The sequence below is a fragment of the Ornithorhynchus anatinus genome, chromosome 4, assembly GCF_004115215.2.
Source record: "Ornithorhynchus anatinus isolate Pmale09 chromosome 4, mOrnAna1.pri.v4, whole genome shotgun sequence".
Lineage (NCBI taxonomy): Eukaryota > Metazoa > Chordata > Mammalia > Monotremata > Ornithorhynchidae > Ornithorhynchus > Ornithorhynchus anatinus.
This window is the reverse complement of record NC_041731.1, coordinates 82,504,596-82,522,244: the sequence shown is the minus strand read 5'-3', so window position 1 is coordinate 82,522,244 and position 17,649 is coordinate 82,504,596. Positions and strand designations below refer to the sequence as shown.

At 46.2% G+C, this 17,649-nt stretch overlaps 1 protein-coding gene and 1 non-coding gene across 4 annotated transcripts in view; one reads left to right on the top strand and one right to left on the bottom strand.

Annotated features, from left to right (window-relative positions):
• Positions 1-11,465: 11,465 nt before the first annotated feature.
• LOC114811597 lies at positions 11,466-11,603 on the top strand. The gene has a single exon (XR_003759293.1). It is a non-coding gene; the product is annotated as a small nucleolar RNA SNORA7 (small nucleolar RNA).
• Positions 11,604-15,081: 3,478 nt separating this feature from the next.
• Positions 15,082-17,649, bottom strand: part of HENMT1 (HEN methyltransferase 1) — a 41,725-nt gene continuing 39,157 nt past the window's right edge. For all 3 annotated transcript variants that reach the window (XM_029063908.2, XM_039911847.1, XM_029063909.2), the window contains one exon: positions 15,082-15,809. In XM_029063908.2, the coding sequence (XP_028919741.1) occupies positions 15,366-15,809 (444 nt within the window). In that variant the 3' untranslated portion in view covers positions 15,082-15,365. The remainder of the gene's footprint in view (positions 15,810-17,649) is intronic.

The following is a 17,649-nucleotide window of genomic DNA, read 5'->3' as shown; positions in this document are numbered from 1 at the left end:
AACTTTTATGGGCACTAAGTTTTGGGGCTGGTGGGGCGGGGTGGAGTAGGAGAGCTATGAGGAAATAGACAATCAGAAAATCGCCATTTTCCAATCTGTTGAAATAAAGTTGGCTACCTATCGTGGAACTTTCATGACAATATAAAACAGCATTAGCATAGTTATATTACCCATTTTTATGGTATTTCTTAAGCCCTTACTATGTGCCAGGCAACTGTTCTAAGCGCTGGAGTAGGTACAAGGTAATGCAGGTTGGACAGTCCACGGGACTCAGTCTTCAACCCCCGTTGTACAGATGAGGTAACTGGAGGCCCAGAGAAGTTAAGTGAGTTTCCCAGATCACATAGCAGACGCAAATGGCAGAGTCAGAATTAGAACCCAGGTCTTTCTCAGGCCCTTGCTCTAGCCACTAGGCCATTTATAATTAAATATACAATTCTGGGTAGATTTGATAAAAATAGTACATATGATCTTAGGGGATCAATCCCCCTCTATTATAACATTGCTCCCTATATGAAAATTGGTTCTAACTCTTGTTTCGATGCAGCAGTTTTCTCAATAAGTCTGAGGGCTTCTAGACTGATGTAATTGCAGTGTTTGGGACTAAGCTTGTTGCGGTCAGGGAAGTTGTCTACCATCTCTGTTGTACTTTCCCAAGTAGTACAGTACCCTAGACACAGTAAGTGTTCAATCAATACCACTGATTGAGCAGGAAAAGAAGTCGTTCAATTTTATTTACCTTAGTGAACGTGAGAATCATTTGAACAGATATGTAATGCAAACTGGAATACTCTAATGAGCAGCAACAGTCTTCTTTACCTCCAACATGAAACTCCATTTTACCGCAAAAGCTCTTCTACGATATCATTGCCTAGTGGGGCACATCTGCTCTATCCCAAACCTGCACTCTCCTGAGCCCTTCGGGCCCCTCCTCCAGACCGCAACTCAAAGAAAACCAGTTTTGTACTTCCACTCCAAAGCAGAGACTGGGATCCCTTTTTTCACCATAACTGACATTTAGCAGTGAATGCTCCACGGTCTTGCATAACCACTCAACCCAGCCTCCTGACTGGATTATGATGACCTCAGTTGTCCCTTCTTCCTGGATCTGAACCATGGTCCAGGCCTCAGGGCAAAATAGCCAGCCCTGTTTCCTTCTCAAAGACACCTTTCCTTTGCCATTTGCAATGCACGGCTGTGGCTCTGAGTCAGACCTCTTCAGATTTGAACAGAGGCAGCATAAACAAGCGTCTCGAGAAGCAAAGCCAAGGCAGCTGTGTTCCAAGCCCTTTTTCATTTGTTTCTCCTCCTCAAGTTCCACTTGAGCCAGTAGTTGTTTCCCCCAGTTACCAGCGCATTCTCCATCTTATCCCTCACTTACACTGGAAACGTTTTCCGGCCTGATTAACACTGTATGAGCGAGCCCAGCTCAAACTACCCAACTCTTGTCTGATCAGATTCTCTCTCCCAGTAAATAAAAATGTTCCAAAGGAACCCGAGGATGTCCATTTTCAATAGTTACTTGAGTAATATCAGCTTTTGTAAAGGACGCAGTCACCAGCGCTTTATTTTTCTTGAGATAACATTTGAAGACTATAGAAAATTGCCCCATTTTTCTGTTTAGTGAGGGTGAGTCATACTCTGTCCAGATTTTTATAATCATCAGTGGAGACTTAGTAAACACACTCTTGGCAGATAAAAACAGACGTAGGATTAAGCAAACTATACAAGAAGTCAAGGGGGACGTGGATAATAATTGGAGTATTGTTCTATGAGCCAAGCAGTGAACACCGGGATAGATACAAGATAATCGGGTCAGACATCTATCCTCTGTGCTGTTGCAGCCTAAGACAGTGTGACTGTCAGTATTATTTTTGCTGAAGCCGAACGATGGAAACAAGAACAGCTTTTGTTCGTTTTAACTTTCTGCTTATTCTGTGATTTCACGTGATGGACGGCAAGGGGAAGGAAGGGGTGGACAGGGAAAGTTTCTAACCAACTCTCAAGCATTCAGCACAATGCTCTGCAAACAATAATCATAATAATAATAAAAATGGTATCTGTTAAGTGCTTACCATGTGCCAGGCACTGATCTAAGCACTGGGGTAGACAGAAGGTAATCAGGTTGTCCCACGAGGGACTCAGTCTTAATCCCCATTTTACAGAAGAGGTAACTGAGGCACAGAGAAGTGAAGTGGCTTGCCCCAGGTCACACGAGTGGCAGAGCCAGAATTAGAATCCATTTCTTCTGACACGCCAGTAAGCACTGAGTAAATACCATAGATTGATTAAGAAGGTGAGGAAAAGGATCCTTCTGATCCTATCATCATTCCCTCAGGCGGGGGTCTCTACTGATCCACACACCTGCTTTGTCAATGGGGGTGTGGGAAGGAGGGAGGGTTCTTGATCAATTCATCCAATATGTGGCTCTTTTGTGGGGGACAGGAGGGTTCTGCCTCTAAAGGTCTTCCTCCAAACAACCAACTCCTGGCCACCCCTTGTCCTAGGGTTCTGTTTCTTCCCCATTCATCCAGGAAGCAGGACATCGAAGATCTGTAGTCACACATGGGGCCAGCTGCAAAAGGGGTCCTACCCCCTCCCCTAGCTCAGGCAGTGGCAGTTCTCCAAGTCCTACTCCCAGAGCAGGTTGCGACCCCTTAAGGGGCAGGGGGCCTGGGACCACCCCCTTCAGGCCAGCTCTGCTAGCTCCTCCTCCTTACTCTTCCCCCTCCTCCTCCTCCTCCTCACTTGTATCCTGATTTCAAAATCTTTTTGAAACAGGAAGTTCCACGTTTCATATAGTTTCCAGATTTTAAATAGCCTTGGACCCTAAGTGAAAGCACAATTCATGATTAAAGTTGCAAGCAATCAGCAGCAGTAGATTAAATCAGAAATATTGTAAATGTATCTGCAAGAGCAACCACTTCTTATAAATGCTAAAAAAATTCTTAGAAAAATTACTTGTGTATTTTTTCATTCCTGACTTGGCATCTCCTACTCCTCTTCTGAATTTTTTAACATTAGTGATATCACTCCGCTCAAAATCTCACCTCTTCTCCAATCTCCTTACTGCATAAATATTCTGAAACAGGAAACCATAACCTACAAGTTATAGCAACTGCTGGAGAGGAGCTTAGTGCAAGTAATGAGGCTGATATTCAGTGCTACATTTGCCAGGCAAAAAATGCAACTGAGGCCTCAAAGTGTATTTCACTTTCCCCCTGACTTGTTCCCTCCCTGACTGCTATTTGAAACTATTCACCTTCCAGTGGCTCCTTCCCCATGTTCCCCCTCTCCTAAAAAGACCCTCCCTTGTCCCCCTAGTTCCCTCCAGTTATTGTCCCATCTCCCTTCTACCAATTCCTCTCCAAATTCCATGAGTTAGTTGTCTTCACCCACTGCCTCGACGACTTCGCCTCCATTTCTCATCTTGATCCCCTCCAGTCGGGCTTCCGCCCCCTTCACTCCACTGAAACCACCCTCTCAAAGGTCACCAACGATCTCCTTCGTGCAAATCCAACAGCCTCTATTCCATCCTAATCCTCTTCGACCTCTCAGCTGCCTCTGACACAGTCTACCAACCCCTTCTCCTGGAAACATCATCCAACCGTGGCTTCACCAACACTGTCCTCTCCTGGTTCTCCTCCTATCTCTCTGGCTGCTCATTCTCAGTCTCTCTCTCGGGCTTCTCCTCTGCCTCTCACCCTGTAACTGCGGGGGGGGTAATAGGGGGTGGGTCCCTAAAGGCTCAGTTCTGGGTTCCCTGTTATTTTCCAGGGACACCCACTCCCTTAGAGAGCTCCTATGGCTTCAACTGATATCTCTACGCAGATGATTCCCAAATCTTCTTCTCCAACCCTGACCCCTCGCCTTCTCCGTAGTCTTGCATTTCCTCCTGCCTTCAGGACATCCCTACCTGGATGACCCCCCGACACTTCAAACTTAACATGTCCAAAACAGAACTCCACATCTACCCACCCAAACCCTGTTCTCCACAAGACTTTCCCATCACTGTAGTCAGCAGCACCATCCTCCCTGTCTCACAAGCCCATAACCTTGACAGTATCCTCAACTCATCTCTTTCATTCAACCCACACATTCAACATCATGAAATCCCGTGTGTTCTACCCTCACAGTATCTTCAGAATCCTCCCTTTCACTCCATCCAAACTAACACACTGATCCAAGCACTTATTTTCTGCCTTTACTACTGCCATCAGCCTTGTTGCGAACTTCCTGCCTCTTGTTCCTCCCCACTGCAGTCCATAATTCACTCTGCTGCCAGATCATTTTTCTGATAAACTGTTCAGTCTACATCTTCAAAAACCCCCATAATAATTATAATGATAATCATCATCATAATAATAATGTTGGAATTTGTTAAGCGCTTACTATGTGCAGAGCACTGTTCTAAGCACTGGGGTAGATAGAGGGTGATCAGGTTGTCCCACGTGAGGCTCACAGTCTTAATCCCCATTTTACAGATAAGGTCACTGAGGCACAGAGAAGTGAAGTGACTTGCCCACAGTCACACAGTTGACAAGTGGCAGAGCCGGAATTCGAACCCATGGCTTCTGACTCTAAAGCCCAGGCTTTTTCCATTGAGCCACGCTGCTTATAGCGCTTTCTACGTGCCAAGCATTGGTGGGGGCTCACAGTCTTAATCCCCATTTTACAGGTGAGGTACCTGAGGTACAGGGAAGTTGAGTGCCTTGCCCAAGGTCACACAGAAGACAAGTGGCGGAGCCAGGATTAGAACCCACATCCTCTGACTTCCAGGCCTGGGCTCTTTCCACTAAGTCACGCTGCTTCCTCCAGTATCTACCTCCATATCAAACAGAAGCTTCTTACTGTTGACCTTAGGCACAACCATTCATTCATTCAGTAATATTTATTGAGTGCTTACTATGTGCAGAGCACTGTACTAAGCGCTTGGAATGTACAATTCAGCAACAGATAGAGACAATCTCTGCCCAATAACAGGCTCACAGTCTAAATGGGGGAGACAGCAAAGCAAAACAAAACAAAACAACATCATCAAGATAAATTCATTCATTCATTCATTCAATAGTATTTATTGAGCGCTTACTATGTGCAGAGCACTGCACTAAGCGCTTGGAATGAACAAGTCGGCAACAGATAGAGACAGTCCCTGCCGTTTGACGGGCTTACAGTCTAATGGGCGGAGAGAGACAGACAAGAACAGTGGCAATAAATAGAGTCAATGGGAAGAACATCTCGTAAAAACAATGGCAACTAAATAGAATCAAGGCGATGTACATTTCATTAACAAAATAAATAGGGTAATGAAAATATATACAGTTGAACAGACGAGTACAGTGCTGAGGGGATGGGAAGGGAGAGGGGGAGGAGCAGAGGGAAAGGGGGGGAAAAGAGGGTTAAGCTGCGGAGAGGTGGGGGGGAGCGGTAGAGGGATTAGAGGGAGAAGGGGAGCTCAGTCTGGGAAGGCCTCTTGGAGGAGGTGAGTTTTAAGTAGGGTTTTGAAGAGGGGAAGAGAATCAGTTTGGCGGAGGTGAGGAGGGAGGGCGTTCCGGGACCGCAGGAGGACGTGGCCCGGGGGTCGACGGCGGGATAGGCGAGACCGAGGGACGGTGAGGAGGTGGGCGGCAGAGGAGCGGAGCATGCAGGGTGGGCGGTAGAAAGAGAGAAGGGAGGAGAGGTAGGAAGGGGCAAGGGGATGGAGAGCCTTGAAGCCATAGAGATACACACGTCATTAACAAAATAAATAGGGTAACAATATATACAAATACGCACAGTGCTGAAGGGAGAGGAAGGGGGAAGATCAGAGAGCGGGGGGGACACACACAATGGGGAGGGGAGGAGGAGCAGAGGGAAAGGGGGGGCTAAGTCTGGGAAGGCCTCCTGGAGAAGGTGAGCTCTCAGCAGGGCTTTGAAGAGGGGAAGAGAATTAGTTTGGCAATTCTGTTCCTCCTACCTTACCTACTTTACCTCACTGATGCCCTACTACGGCCCAACCTGCTCACTTAGCTCCACTCCTCACCGTACCTTAACTCGTTTGTCTCACCACCAACCCCTTGCCCGTATCCTCCCTCTGGTCTGGGTCCCCTCCCCCTTCATGTCAGTCAATCCACCACTCTCCCCACCTTTAAAATCCTCCTATCAATCAGTGGTACTTATTGAGCCTTACTACTAATAATAATTATAACGATGATGGTATTTGTTAAGCTTTTACTATGTGCCAAGCACTATTCTAAGCGCTAGGGTAGATACGAAGTAATCAGGTTGTCCCACGTAGGGCTCACAGTATTCACCTCCATTTCACAGATGAGGTAACTGAGGCACAGAGAAGTTAAGTGACCTGGATGGCAAGGTTACTCAAGGTTGCCTGGAGGACTAGGTCTCTCCAGACCCATCCTGCTCCATGAGACTATGATTTAGGACTGCTAAGAGAAAGACAAAGTTGGGGCATAAAATCACTCTTGGGAAGGTATGCCAAAGTAAAAAGTAATATTCTCCCTGCCTTCCACAAGGTGTTCAGTACTTATAAATACTTATAAATCTATAAAAGTTGATCTAAATTACCTTATTCAGGTTGGACACAGTCCACGTCCCCCACAGGGCTCAGAGTGTTAACCCCCATTTTACAGATGAGGTAATTGAGGCACAGAGAAGTTAAGTGACCTGGATGGCAAGGTTACTCAAGGTTGCCTGGAGGACTAGGCCTCTCCAGATCCATCCTGCTCCATGAGACTATGATTTAGGACTGCTAAGAGAAAGACAGAGTTGGGGCATAAAATCACTCTTGGGAAGTTATGCCAAAGTAAAAAGTAATATTCTCCTCGTCCTCCACAAGGTGATTAATACTTATAAATACTTATAAATCAACTTACAAATCAACTTAATAGTTTATCTAAATGAAGTTAATCAGGTTGGACACAATCCATGTGCCCCACAGGGCTCACAGTGTTAACTCCCATTTTACAGATGAGCTAATTGAGGCACAGAGAAGTTAAGTGACTGGCCCAAGGTCACCGAGCAGACAGGGGGCAGAGCCTGGATTAGAATCCAAATCCTCTGATTCTCAAGGACGGCTCTTTTCACAAAGGCCTACTACTTCTTTTCAGCATGCACCATTTTTTGCCATTGCTGAGGGTTGGGTACACGGCTCAAGGACGTTGCCTCTGAAATGGCGATTCCTAGAAGGCAGGGATGGTGGGTTCAGCAGCTTGCACAAGAGCTAATAAAAAAACAAAAACGATCCTTTCTCTGTGGCTACTCCCTTTAGTGGCTCTCTTACTGCCCATTCCTCTATCCCAGGCCTTGGAAAACGAGATGTAGCACATGGAGGAGACCAGGGGTGGGCAAGCCTCAGGTACTGGAGAGGAGCAAAACAAAATCATGATCTGGATCACAGCCACACAATAAAAAAAAAACCACAACTCCTTAAGTCCTAAGGAAAAGAAAAGCAGGCACTCTGGGGAGGGAGGGCTGGCAAAGGTAGGCATTCCCTGGCAGGGTGGGGCAGAGGGGAAGGTGGTGAGCAAAAGGCAGTGGGGGCAAGGGGCGGAAGGTGGGGCTTGGCCCTGGCAGCCAGACCGACAATAAAATTAAAGCGCTTAAGAAGCAGTGTGGCTTAATGGAAACTGACAGACCTGAGCAGTATAGCTCTTGAATTCCTAGCTATCAGTCTACCTTGGGGTTGAACCAGGATGTCTCGTACACCTTACCGGACAAGTGGCATAACATTCATTCATTCACTGATTCAATCGTATTTTTTGAGCACTTACTGTGTGCAGAGAACTATACTAAGCGTTTGGGAAGTACAATTCAGCAACAAATAGAGAACATCCCTGCCCACGACAGGCTCACAGTCTAGAAGGGGGGGAGACAAACATCAAAACAAGTAAACAGGCTTCGGTGGCATCATTATAAATAAAAAGAATTCGAGATATATACATAATTAATAAAAATAAAGAGAATTATAATTACAAATATGTACATATACACAAGTGCTGAGGGGCAGGGAGGGGGGTAGAGCAAAGGGAACGAGTCTCTAGCTAGGTTTGATTGATGCAGGGACACTGGGAGAGGGGACTTAGCATGCAGGTGTTTCTTTGTTGGAATTTTTCCCTGGGTTTAAAAAAGAAGCATTTGACCCTCTGGATGGCTTGTTGACTCACCTGCCTGTGGGGCAGGGGACAGAAGCAACGTGGCCTAGTGGACAGAGTACGGGCCTGGGAGTCACAAGGTCCTGGGTTCTAATCCTCACTCCGCCACCTGTCTGCTGTGTGACCCAGGGCAAGTCACCACTCTCTGCTTCTGTTACATCACCTCTGTAAAATGGGGATTCAGACTGTGATCCCCCTGCGGAACAGGGACCATCTCCAACCTGATTTGCTTATTTTCACCCCAGCACTTAGTACGGTGCCTGGCACATAGTAAGCGCTTAACAAATACCATGACTATTATCATTCTTCTTATTAGAAGCCTCCAGGAAGGGACCCCTAGCCCTCTCCACCTCTGCTTCCTGCAGCCTGGTGCCCCCAGTTCTGGTCGTGTGAGAGGGGCAGATTGGATGAGCCCCCTGCCACTTGAGCCCAGATCTCCCTCCTCCCTGAAACCCCCTCATTGGCTCCCAGCCCGAGCACAGCAGGGCAGGAGGGAAGGAGGAGGGTGCAAGCGAGTAAGTTACTATTGTTTCCTTCATCCTGGAAACTAGATGCTCTCCAGGCTTGGGACAGAGTAAGGGTCACGGGGCAGCAGTTGGTTCAGAACCTGAGCAGCTGGGCTAAGCCAGGCCTCACGGTAGAGGAATCTACACACAGATTGTACTCTACAATTGGGCAGGATTGTGATCAATCAGTGGTATTTATTGAGCACCTGCTGCGTGCAGACCACTGTAACAGGTGTTTGGGAGGGTACAGTAGGCCAGAGTTGGCAGACACATTCTCTGCCCACAGTGAGCTTACAGTCTAGAGGGGGGCTAACAGTCTAGAGGACTTACCGTCCCCGTCGCGCTATGTGATCCATTCAATCGTATTTATTGAGCACTTATTGGATGCAAAGCACTGTATTAAGCTCTAAAACCTGCACCGCTAACGACAAAGTCCAGTCCGGCTCCCCCAGCTATGCTCACTCCCACGAGTCTTGATGGGGATGAAGACCACCCCCTAACCCTTGGAATGGGGTGCTCTGCCATAATAATGCCCCTAGCCCAACAAGGCAGCTTGGCAAATTTTCCCACTTTGGCAAAACGACCCTGTGGATAAGGTGTCTCTTTTAATGTCCTGCAACTAATCCCAAAGGAGCAGAGGGAGCAGCCACGTGCCCCGGCCTTCCCGCTGCACCTACACTTAATAATAATGTTGGTATTTGTTAAGCGTTTACTATGTGCCGAGCACTGTTCTAAGCCCTGGGGTAGACACAGGGGAATCAGGTTGTCCCTCATGAGGCTCCCAGTCTTCATCCCCATTTTACAGATGAGGTAACTGAGGCACCGAGAAGTTAAGTGACTTGCCCAAAGTCACAGCTGACAAGTGGCTGAGCCGGGATTCGAAGTCATGACCTCTGACTCCAAAGCCCGCCCTCTTTCCACTGAGCCATGCTGCTTCTCAGCAACCATTCCCCGCCAAGTCAGTCTGAAATCTGCCACAACTGCAGCACACTGCAGTGAGGCTCAGCTCTTACAAATAAGTCAGACTGGAACATACCTTGCAACACTTAAAAAAATTTAAAAACCCCAAAATCCAGAACCCTGGTCCGGATTAAGTTCCAGTTTGCCTCTATCACTGAGTTGAACCACGTCTCTCTCTTCAAACAACACACCAAAATTTGGCTGAAATTTCACTGCTCAATCCAGGAAAAATGCACAATAGGTGGGGCTACGGGCACTAAATGTGCAGATGTTAGATAATGGGCCTAAACCCATCTCCAGAGGTCTGTCCCCTGTGGACTTGAGCAAATCTAGACTGTGAGCTCTTTGGGGGCAGGGATTGGTTCTCTTTATTGCTGTGTTTTACTTTCCAAGCGCTTAGAACAGTGTTCTGCACACAATAAGGGCTCATTAAATATAATTGAATGAATAAATGGTTTGATTCCTGGTGGCTCCTTAGGAGAAGGCGCCACCTTCTGGCCACATGCTCTCCAGCAGCCGCACACTATTCCAGGAAGGAGGGTGTAACAATGATGATGATAATAATAATAATAATGTTGGTATTTGTTAAGCGCTTACTATGTGCAGAGCACTGTTCTAAGCGCTGGGGGAGATACAGGGTAACCAGGTTTTTCCTCATGAGGCTCCCAGTCTTCATCCCCATTTTACAGATGAGGTAACTGAGGCCCAGAGAAGTGAAGTGACTTGCCCACAGTCAGCTGACAAGTGGCAGAGCCGGGATTTGAACCCATGACCTCTGACTCCCAAGCCCGGGATCCTTCCACTGAGCCACGCTGCTTCTCAATAATAATTAATAATTAATAATAATAATGGTATTTTTTAAGCACTTACTATGTGCCAAGGACTGTTCTAAGCGCTGAGGTAGATACAAGGTAATCAGGTTGTCCCACGTGGGGCTCCCAGTCTTAATCCCCATTTTACAGATGAGCCACCTGAGGCACAGAAAAGTGAAGCGGCTTGCCCAAGGTCACATAGCAGACATCTGGCAGAGTCGGGATTAGAACTCATGTCCTCTGACTCCCAAGCCCGTGCTCTTTCCACTAAGCCATGGATTAAATATTCACACCAGTGCAGGCTGGCTCTGCCGCACTCATGTTCTGGATGACGCTGAACAGACTACCTCCGGCAGGACCAATTGATAGTATTTACTGAGCGCTTACTGTGTGTGGACCACTGTACTAAGCGCTTGGGAAAGTACAAGCCCTAAGAGACTAAGCCCTTATTTTCTCTTCTCCCTCTCCCTTCTGTGTCACCCTTGCACTTGAATTTAAACCCTTTATTTACCCCTCCCTCAGCCTCAAAGCACTTATGTACTTTAAAGAATAATGCTAAGTGCTTACTGTGTGCCAGCACTGTACTAAGCACTAGGGTGGTTACAAGCAAATCGAATTGGACACAGTCCCTGTCCCCACATGGGGCTCACAGTCCATCCCCATTTTACAGATGAGGTAACTTGAAACCCAGAAAAAGTGAAGTGACTTGCTCAAGGTCACACAGCAGAACATGTGGTGGAACTGGGAAAGAACCCATGACCTTCTGACTCCCAGGGTTGTGCTCTACCCACCGTGCCATGCTATGATTTATTTATATTAATGTCTGTCTCCCTCTCTAGATGGTAAACATCGTGGGCAGGGAACATGTCCACCAACTCTGTTATAGTGTACTCTCCCGAGTGCTTAGTACAGTGATCTGCACCAGTAAGTGGCTCAATAAATACAACTGATTGTACAACAGAGGTCGGTGGCCTGTCTCCATAGGCTATGGGCCACATTTATGGCCCTGGGAAATGGGTTGGGGTATGAAAAGTTGCTCCCTCTCGGGGTCACACCTGGAGAGTTTCCAGTCCTCTACCAGTCTCGGCTACGGGAGGGAGAGTCAAGCAGAGGCCTGTCCATTCCATTCCTAGCTTGGCCAGTGGCTAGCGAGTGGAAGGCAATCGGCTACAAGTCAAAACTCACCCGTGCCGGGCAGCGGCGGCAGGGGAGAAAGTCCGAGGGCGGGGTGACTCAAGTTTACTGCGCAAAAGGAGGCAATAGTAAACCACTTCCGGATTTTTACCAAGAAAACTCTAGGGAGACGCTACCAGAACGATTGTCGATGGAGGTGGGACGTTCTGGGAGAGATGTGTCCATGGCGTCGCTATGGGCTGGAAACGACCCGACAGCATAAAACGACAATAACGACAAGCTGCAGAGCTGTCAACCTCCGAAGAGACTGGCCTGATGCGAAGGGCTTCTAACCCTCCAGCAGTCTCTCTCCCCATCCCGCCCCACATTCCCCTCAGGCCTAATAATAAATAATAATAATAATGTTGGTATTTGTTAAGCGCTTACTATGTGCAGAGCACTGTTTCTAAGCGCTGGGGGTAGATTACACGTGAGGTTTGTCCCATGTGAGGCTCACAGTTAATCCCCATTTTACAGATGAGGGAAACTGAGGTACAGAGAAGTTAAGTGACTTGCCCAGGTCACACAGCTGACAGGTGGCAGAGCCGGGGTCGAACTCATGACCTCTGACTCCGAAGCCCAGGGCTCTTTTCCACTGAGCCACGCTGCTTCCCATACTGGCCTTCATTACTGGAGAACCAGGACACCCCAGTCCGTTAGTCAGTCCAGCCCGTGGGGTCACCCGAAACGAGGTCATTATGTCTTCTAGGGTTCTTCATTTGTCAAGGACAATATCGGCTGATCCTGGAAAGAGAATGGATCTGGGGAGTCAGAGGACCTGGGTTCTAATCCTAACTCTGCCAAGTGATTGTGGCTGTGTGACCTTGGGCAAATCATTTAATTTCTCCGTGACTCAGTAACCTTATCTGTTAAAATGGAGATTAAGGACTGAGAGCGTCTATATAGGACAGGGATTGTGTTCAACCTTGATTATCTTATTTCTACTTCTTAGGCAGTGCCTATTACAGTAAAGACTATTTAGTGGTGTACACACACACACACACACACACAGCTCTCCCCCTCTCCCCATCCTCCCACACCCTCCCAACCACCACCAAGTTTTGGAGTCAGAGTTCATGGGTTCGAATCCCGGCTCGGCCACTTGTCAGCTGTGTGACTTTGGGCAAGTCACTTAACTTCTCTGTGCCTCAGTTACCTCATCTGTAAAATGGGGATTAAGACTGTGAGCCCCACGTGGGACAACCTGATTCCCCTGTGTCTACCCCAGCGCTTAGAACAGTGCTCGGCACATAGTAAGCGCTTAACAAATACCAACATTATTATTAAGGGTATTTAGAAAGGATTGTAGCAGGACAATCCTTCATCCCCCAAACTCACAAACTATTCAATCAATCCCACCAGCTATTCCCAACCCTTCTCACTCTTGCTTGGGCCAGAAGTGAGGTCTTCTCTGCTGACAACCAAGCAATAACAATCTAACAAAACCACTGCCATTTTCAGGTTTTATTAAGCCCGATTACATCTCGGCCCTGACTAGCGGGTACGTTACTGGCTTGCTAGCTTGGAAGGGATAACACACATCCACATATCCACATTTGACAGTTGATATTCTCCAAAAATAAATGCTTTATTTGAGAAATAAGTCTCACACTGAACAACTGGAACAGTGCTCTCCAGAAAATGCCAAAGAACCCAAACCGGTTGTAAAAAAGAATCCTAAGTTCCCCATAAAATGAAGAAGGAAAATTAGCAAAATCTTTTCTGCTCTCATGAACCCAACAGGAAAAACATACCGCTGGCCTCCTATGTTTACAGATGGATGCGGTCTTAACTTTGAGACTGAGCTCTATCCCCATGACCCCCATCTTGCCATACTCTGCTGTCTCGAACTTCACGACCACATCTGTTCAAATCGGTGGTTCAGTTCAAGAGGGGGGCTGAGGAGGAAATTAGGAATTCATCTAAAATGTCTGCCTCTAATCAGAGAGGAGCTCTCAGCTGGCTTTTTTCTTAAATGACATCATCGCCCCAGAGGATAGGACATAATGACCAAGCCAAGTCATTAAGAAAGCCATGCCTACACTGGCTGAAAAATGTTGTCATATACTTTAAGTACTTCCTGCTTAGTTTCAACAAATTATGCAAACTGGGTCAAATTATAAAACTGACAGATGGAATGCCAAGGACATGGCCTCCAATGTTGAGCATCTTTTAAGCAGCAGATTTTGTACAGCCAGACTGGATGCAGCCCTAGATATCTGCAACCCCCACCCCCGGCCACATCTGCCAATGTGCGTAAACTACAGAATGGTTTCACCACTGAAACTTTTCTTCTGAAAAGGACTTTCTGGACCTCCCTTGTAGGACCCTAACAGTTGCCTGTGTTGGCCTTGCAGCAGTTAAAGATCTGGCCCCAGATTGTTTATTTTCCTCTCGTGATTTCTGGTAGAGAATGTTTCCTCTCCAAACCACCGTTTTGACATGTCATTGAGAAAACTAGTTTCACGTTTGCCGATTCACTATTTGACCAGCTGAAAAGTTTCAATAGTTGCCATGGGCTGGAAAACAGGAAAAAATAAGATTTTCAGACTTCCCATTATTCCTAGGAGAGCCAACATTATTTATCCTTCCTATTACCCTCCTTCATATCATCCAATAACTTATATGTCTTGGCGATGAGGTGGAAGAAAACTTATTTTATTGCTGCAGAAGTAAGCAACAAACAAGAACCAAGTTCTAAGTGCAACCTGGGCCAGGGAAAAAAACTCAGTCAACATCAACTATCCAGGTAATCCAGGTAAATACATCCCTGAGATTTGATCCATTCATCTTTATGCTGCATATATGTTGCAGAGTGGGTCTCCAAGTTCTTCCCAAGTCAAAAGAAAAATAGGACAGAAAGACAAACAAAAAACTACTTTTGGCCAATGCTAATCTCCCCTTTTGCCTCTCTATTGTTTTTTTTTTTGTTGCTTACAAACCTTTTCTAAAGGTTATTGCTGGAAGCCTCCCCTGATTATTTTTCATTACTGGTCTCTGGCTAGAAAGATAGGATTATAGATTCGACACCCATGATGATTTCCCATCAGTTTTCTCTCACCCACAAAAATAAAGCTCACATTCTGTGCCCAAGTTCTGCTACTCGGCCACAGGAACATGCTGCGCTGTTTTTAGAGTAGAAATGAGAATCAACGTTCTAAGTCACAAGCCATTTGCTTTCAAACTAGCAGTAACATTGCACAGAACCCTGGAAACTGAGCCTGGTCCCCTTCAGCTGGGGGGAAAAAAAAAGTTTTAAGGCCACATATTCGGGCAAAATACAGGTGCCCTAATAATGACCGTGCAGGTATGGGTTGAAGGGGCCTAAGGAAACCATGCAACCCGATGGATCAAAATACCAAAGGCCTAAAGAAACACCTCTGTGCTAATTAAAACTGGTTCCATGATAATTTTTCCAAACTCCCCATTCAAAAAAAAAAACCAACTACCAAGTGAAAAAAACGCTCTGGAAACAGATTGTGAAACCTCTTTAACTTTAGTGAGCCATGACCAATTTAAATATGCCGTTTATTGGGTCTAACTCTGTCCTCTCATCTGAAACGAAATACCCTCTGGCCTAAATAGGGGCCACTCCTTCTGCAGTCCGGAGGCTGCAAAGAAGGTGATCGAGTGCTGCTTTATGGAAACCTGTTTAAATTCAAAATCAGCAGTTTGGAGCTGAGGTCCCCACCGTTGGCAGCTCAGATCTCAGCAGAGACAAGGCGTTCATTCCCAGAGTTTGTGGAAAGGCAAAGGATGAGCCGCTAATCATTCCAATCGTGTTCACTGTGATCATCAGTGTTCACCATCACTGCTGACCCGTCGCTGCTCAGGGCTTCGCTGTCAGCAAGGAGTTTTTGTAGATTCTCCAAGGTCCCGCAGAGTCGTTGCACTTTGGGAAAAGAAAAGAGCTTAGCCAGAGGAATGTAAATTACGTCCCCAGTGCAGAAGGGTTCTGGACCCTCCTCCAAGGGTGGACTGTCCATTTTGGTGAGGTCCATGTTCTTGCCAAAAAGAGGGAGTCTCTCCAGGGCCTGGGTTCTGCATTGAGGCTCATCCCAACCTTCCTCATCAGCGCTATAATGATCCAGCTTCAGGCTGTCCATAAGATTTTGCTTCAGTTTTTCAGCTTGGAAAATAACTTCATTAACCACCGCAAACTTCAGATATTTTTCATCCTTCAGGCTGGGGTACACTGTGGTAAAAATCTGTAGGAAATGCAAAAATCAACATATTAAACGTGACTCTGGGTCTGGAAAACTGTATTTGAAAATTCTCTATATTTTATCTGTCTTCTTAAAACTCTAGCCAAGAAACTGTGTGTCCTAATCACTTTTGCACCCACATTCTCAAGAAGCCAGATAGGGCTCTCTCTGAACTTTGGAGCGGTGCAATTTCTTAAGCTCTTTGTGGACAGGGATCACATCTACCAACATGCTGTACTGTTCCAAGCACTTAGTACAGCACTCTTCACACTTCAGTAAATACCACTGATTAATTTAAATCCTCTGAAAAAAAGGAAATGGAAGAAGCAATACATTTTCTTCACGGTTTTTCCTTTCACCTTCATACTATGCTTAGTGACTTATCTACAAACATTAAATAGTCAAATTTGATTTTATTAAACTGAATTGATCTATAAGGTCAAGAGGAGAAGGATTTAACATGGTATAAAGCAGGGACTTGATGGAAGAGCTAAGAGAAACAATAGTTCTGACAGAGAGAAGGGAATTTGAAGGACAGGAGGTAGATGGTTCTCACAAAGAAAGCATACAAGAACAAAAGCACAAAGAAAAAAGGTCACAAAGAAGACCTTTGGGGCTGCCCGTCCCTTGACTGGCCTCTGACAGAAACTAGGGCGACGAGGAAGGCAATTCACAGTTTTCTACACAGGGCTGGCTCACTTCATTTGACTACTAGGGAGCAGTGTGGCCTAGTGGAGAGAGCATTGGCCTGGGAGTGAGAGTACCTGAGTTCTAAAACTGGCTCTGCCACTTGTCTCTTGTGTGACCTTTGGCAAATGACTTAACTTCTCTGGCTCTGTTCCCTCATCTGCAAAATGGGGATTCAATACCTGTTCTCCCTCCTACTTTAGACTGTGAGCCCCATGTGGGAGCTGATTTTCTTATAATAACAATGATAATAATGTTGGTATTTGTTAAGCACTTACTATGTGCAGAGCACTGTTCTAAGCGCTGGGGTAGATACAGGGTAATCAGGTTGTCCCACCTGAGGCTCACAGTCTTAATCCTCATTTTACAGATGAGGTAACTGAGGCACAGAGAAGTTAAGTGACTTGCCCACAGTCACACAGCTGACAAGTGGCAGAACCAGGATTCGAACCCATGACCTCTGAATTCGAAGCCTGTCCTCTTTCCACTGAGACATGCTGCTTCTGTTGTCTTCTCTTATACCTACCCCAGTGCTTAGTACAGCACATAGTAAGCACTTAAGCATCCTAATGACTACATATTCTGCCCACTGGAAACTGCAGGCGATGGGAAGGAATGACCATTCATCATGTGTCCCACTCCAGGGAAAAGAAAGGCTACTAAAACTAATGTCTTCTACTTGTGACTACAGGATACAGCTCTCTTACCTCTCTTCATAGTCTATAATAGAGTCTAAGCCCCTGCAAGATCATTGGCTCCATGAGGGCTGGTATCTATTTTCTAACTCTACTGCACTCTCCCAAGTACTCAGTACATTGCTCTGTCCACAGTTTGAGAAGCAGAAGAAGCTTCTAGTGGAAAAAGCCCGGGCTTGGGAGTCAGAGGTCATGGGTTCTAATCCCGGCTCCGCCACTTGTCAGCTGTGTGACTTTGGTCAAGACACTTCACTTCTCTGTGCCTCAGTAACTTCATCTGTAATACGGGGATTAAGACTGTGAGCCCTACGTGGGACAACCCGATTACCTTGTACTACCCTAGTGCTTAGGACAGTGCTTGGCACATAGTAGGTGCTTAATAAATATCATCACCATTATTATTATTATCTCAATAAATAGGAGTGATTCCTTAAAGTGGGTACATATATATATATATATAT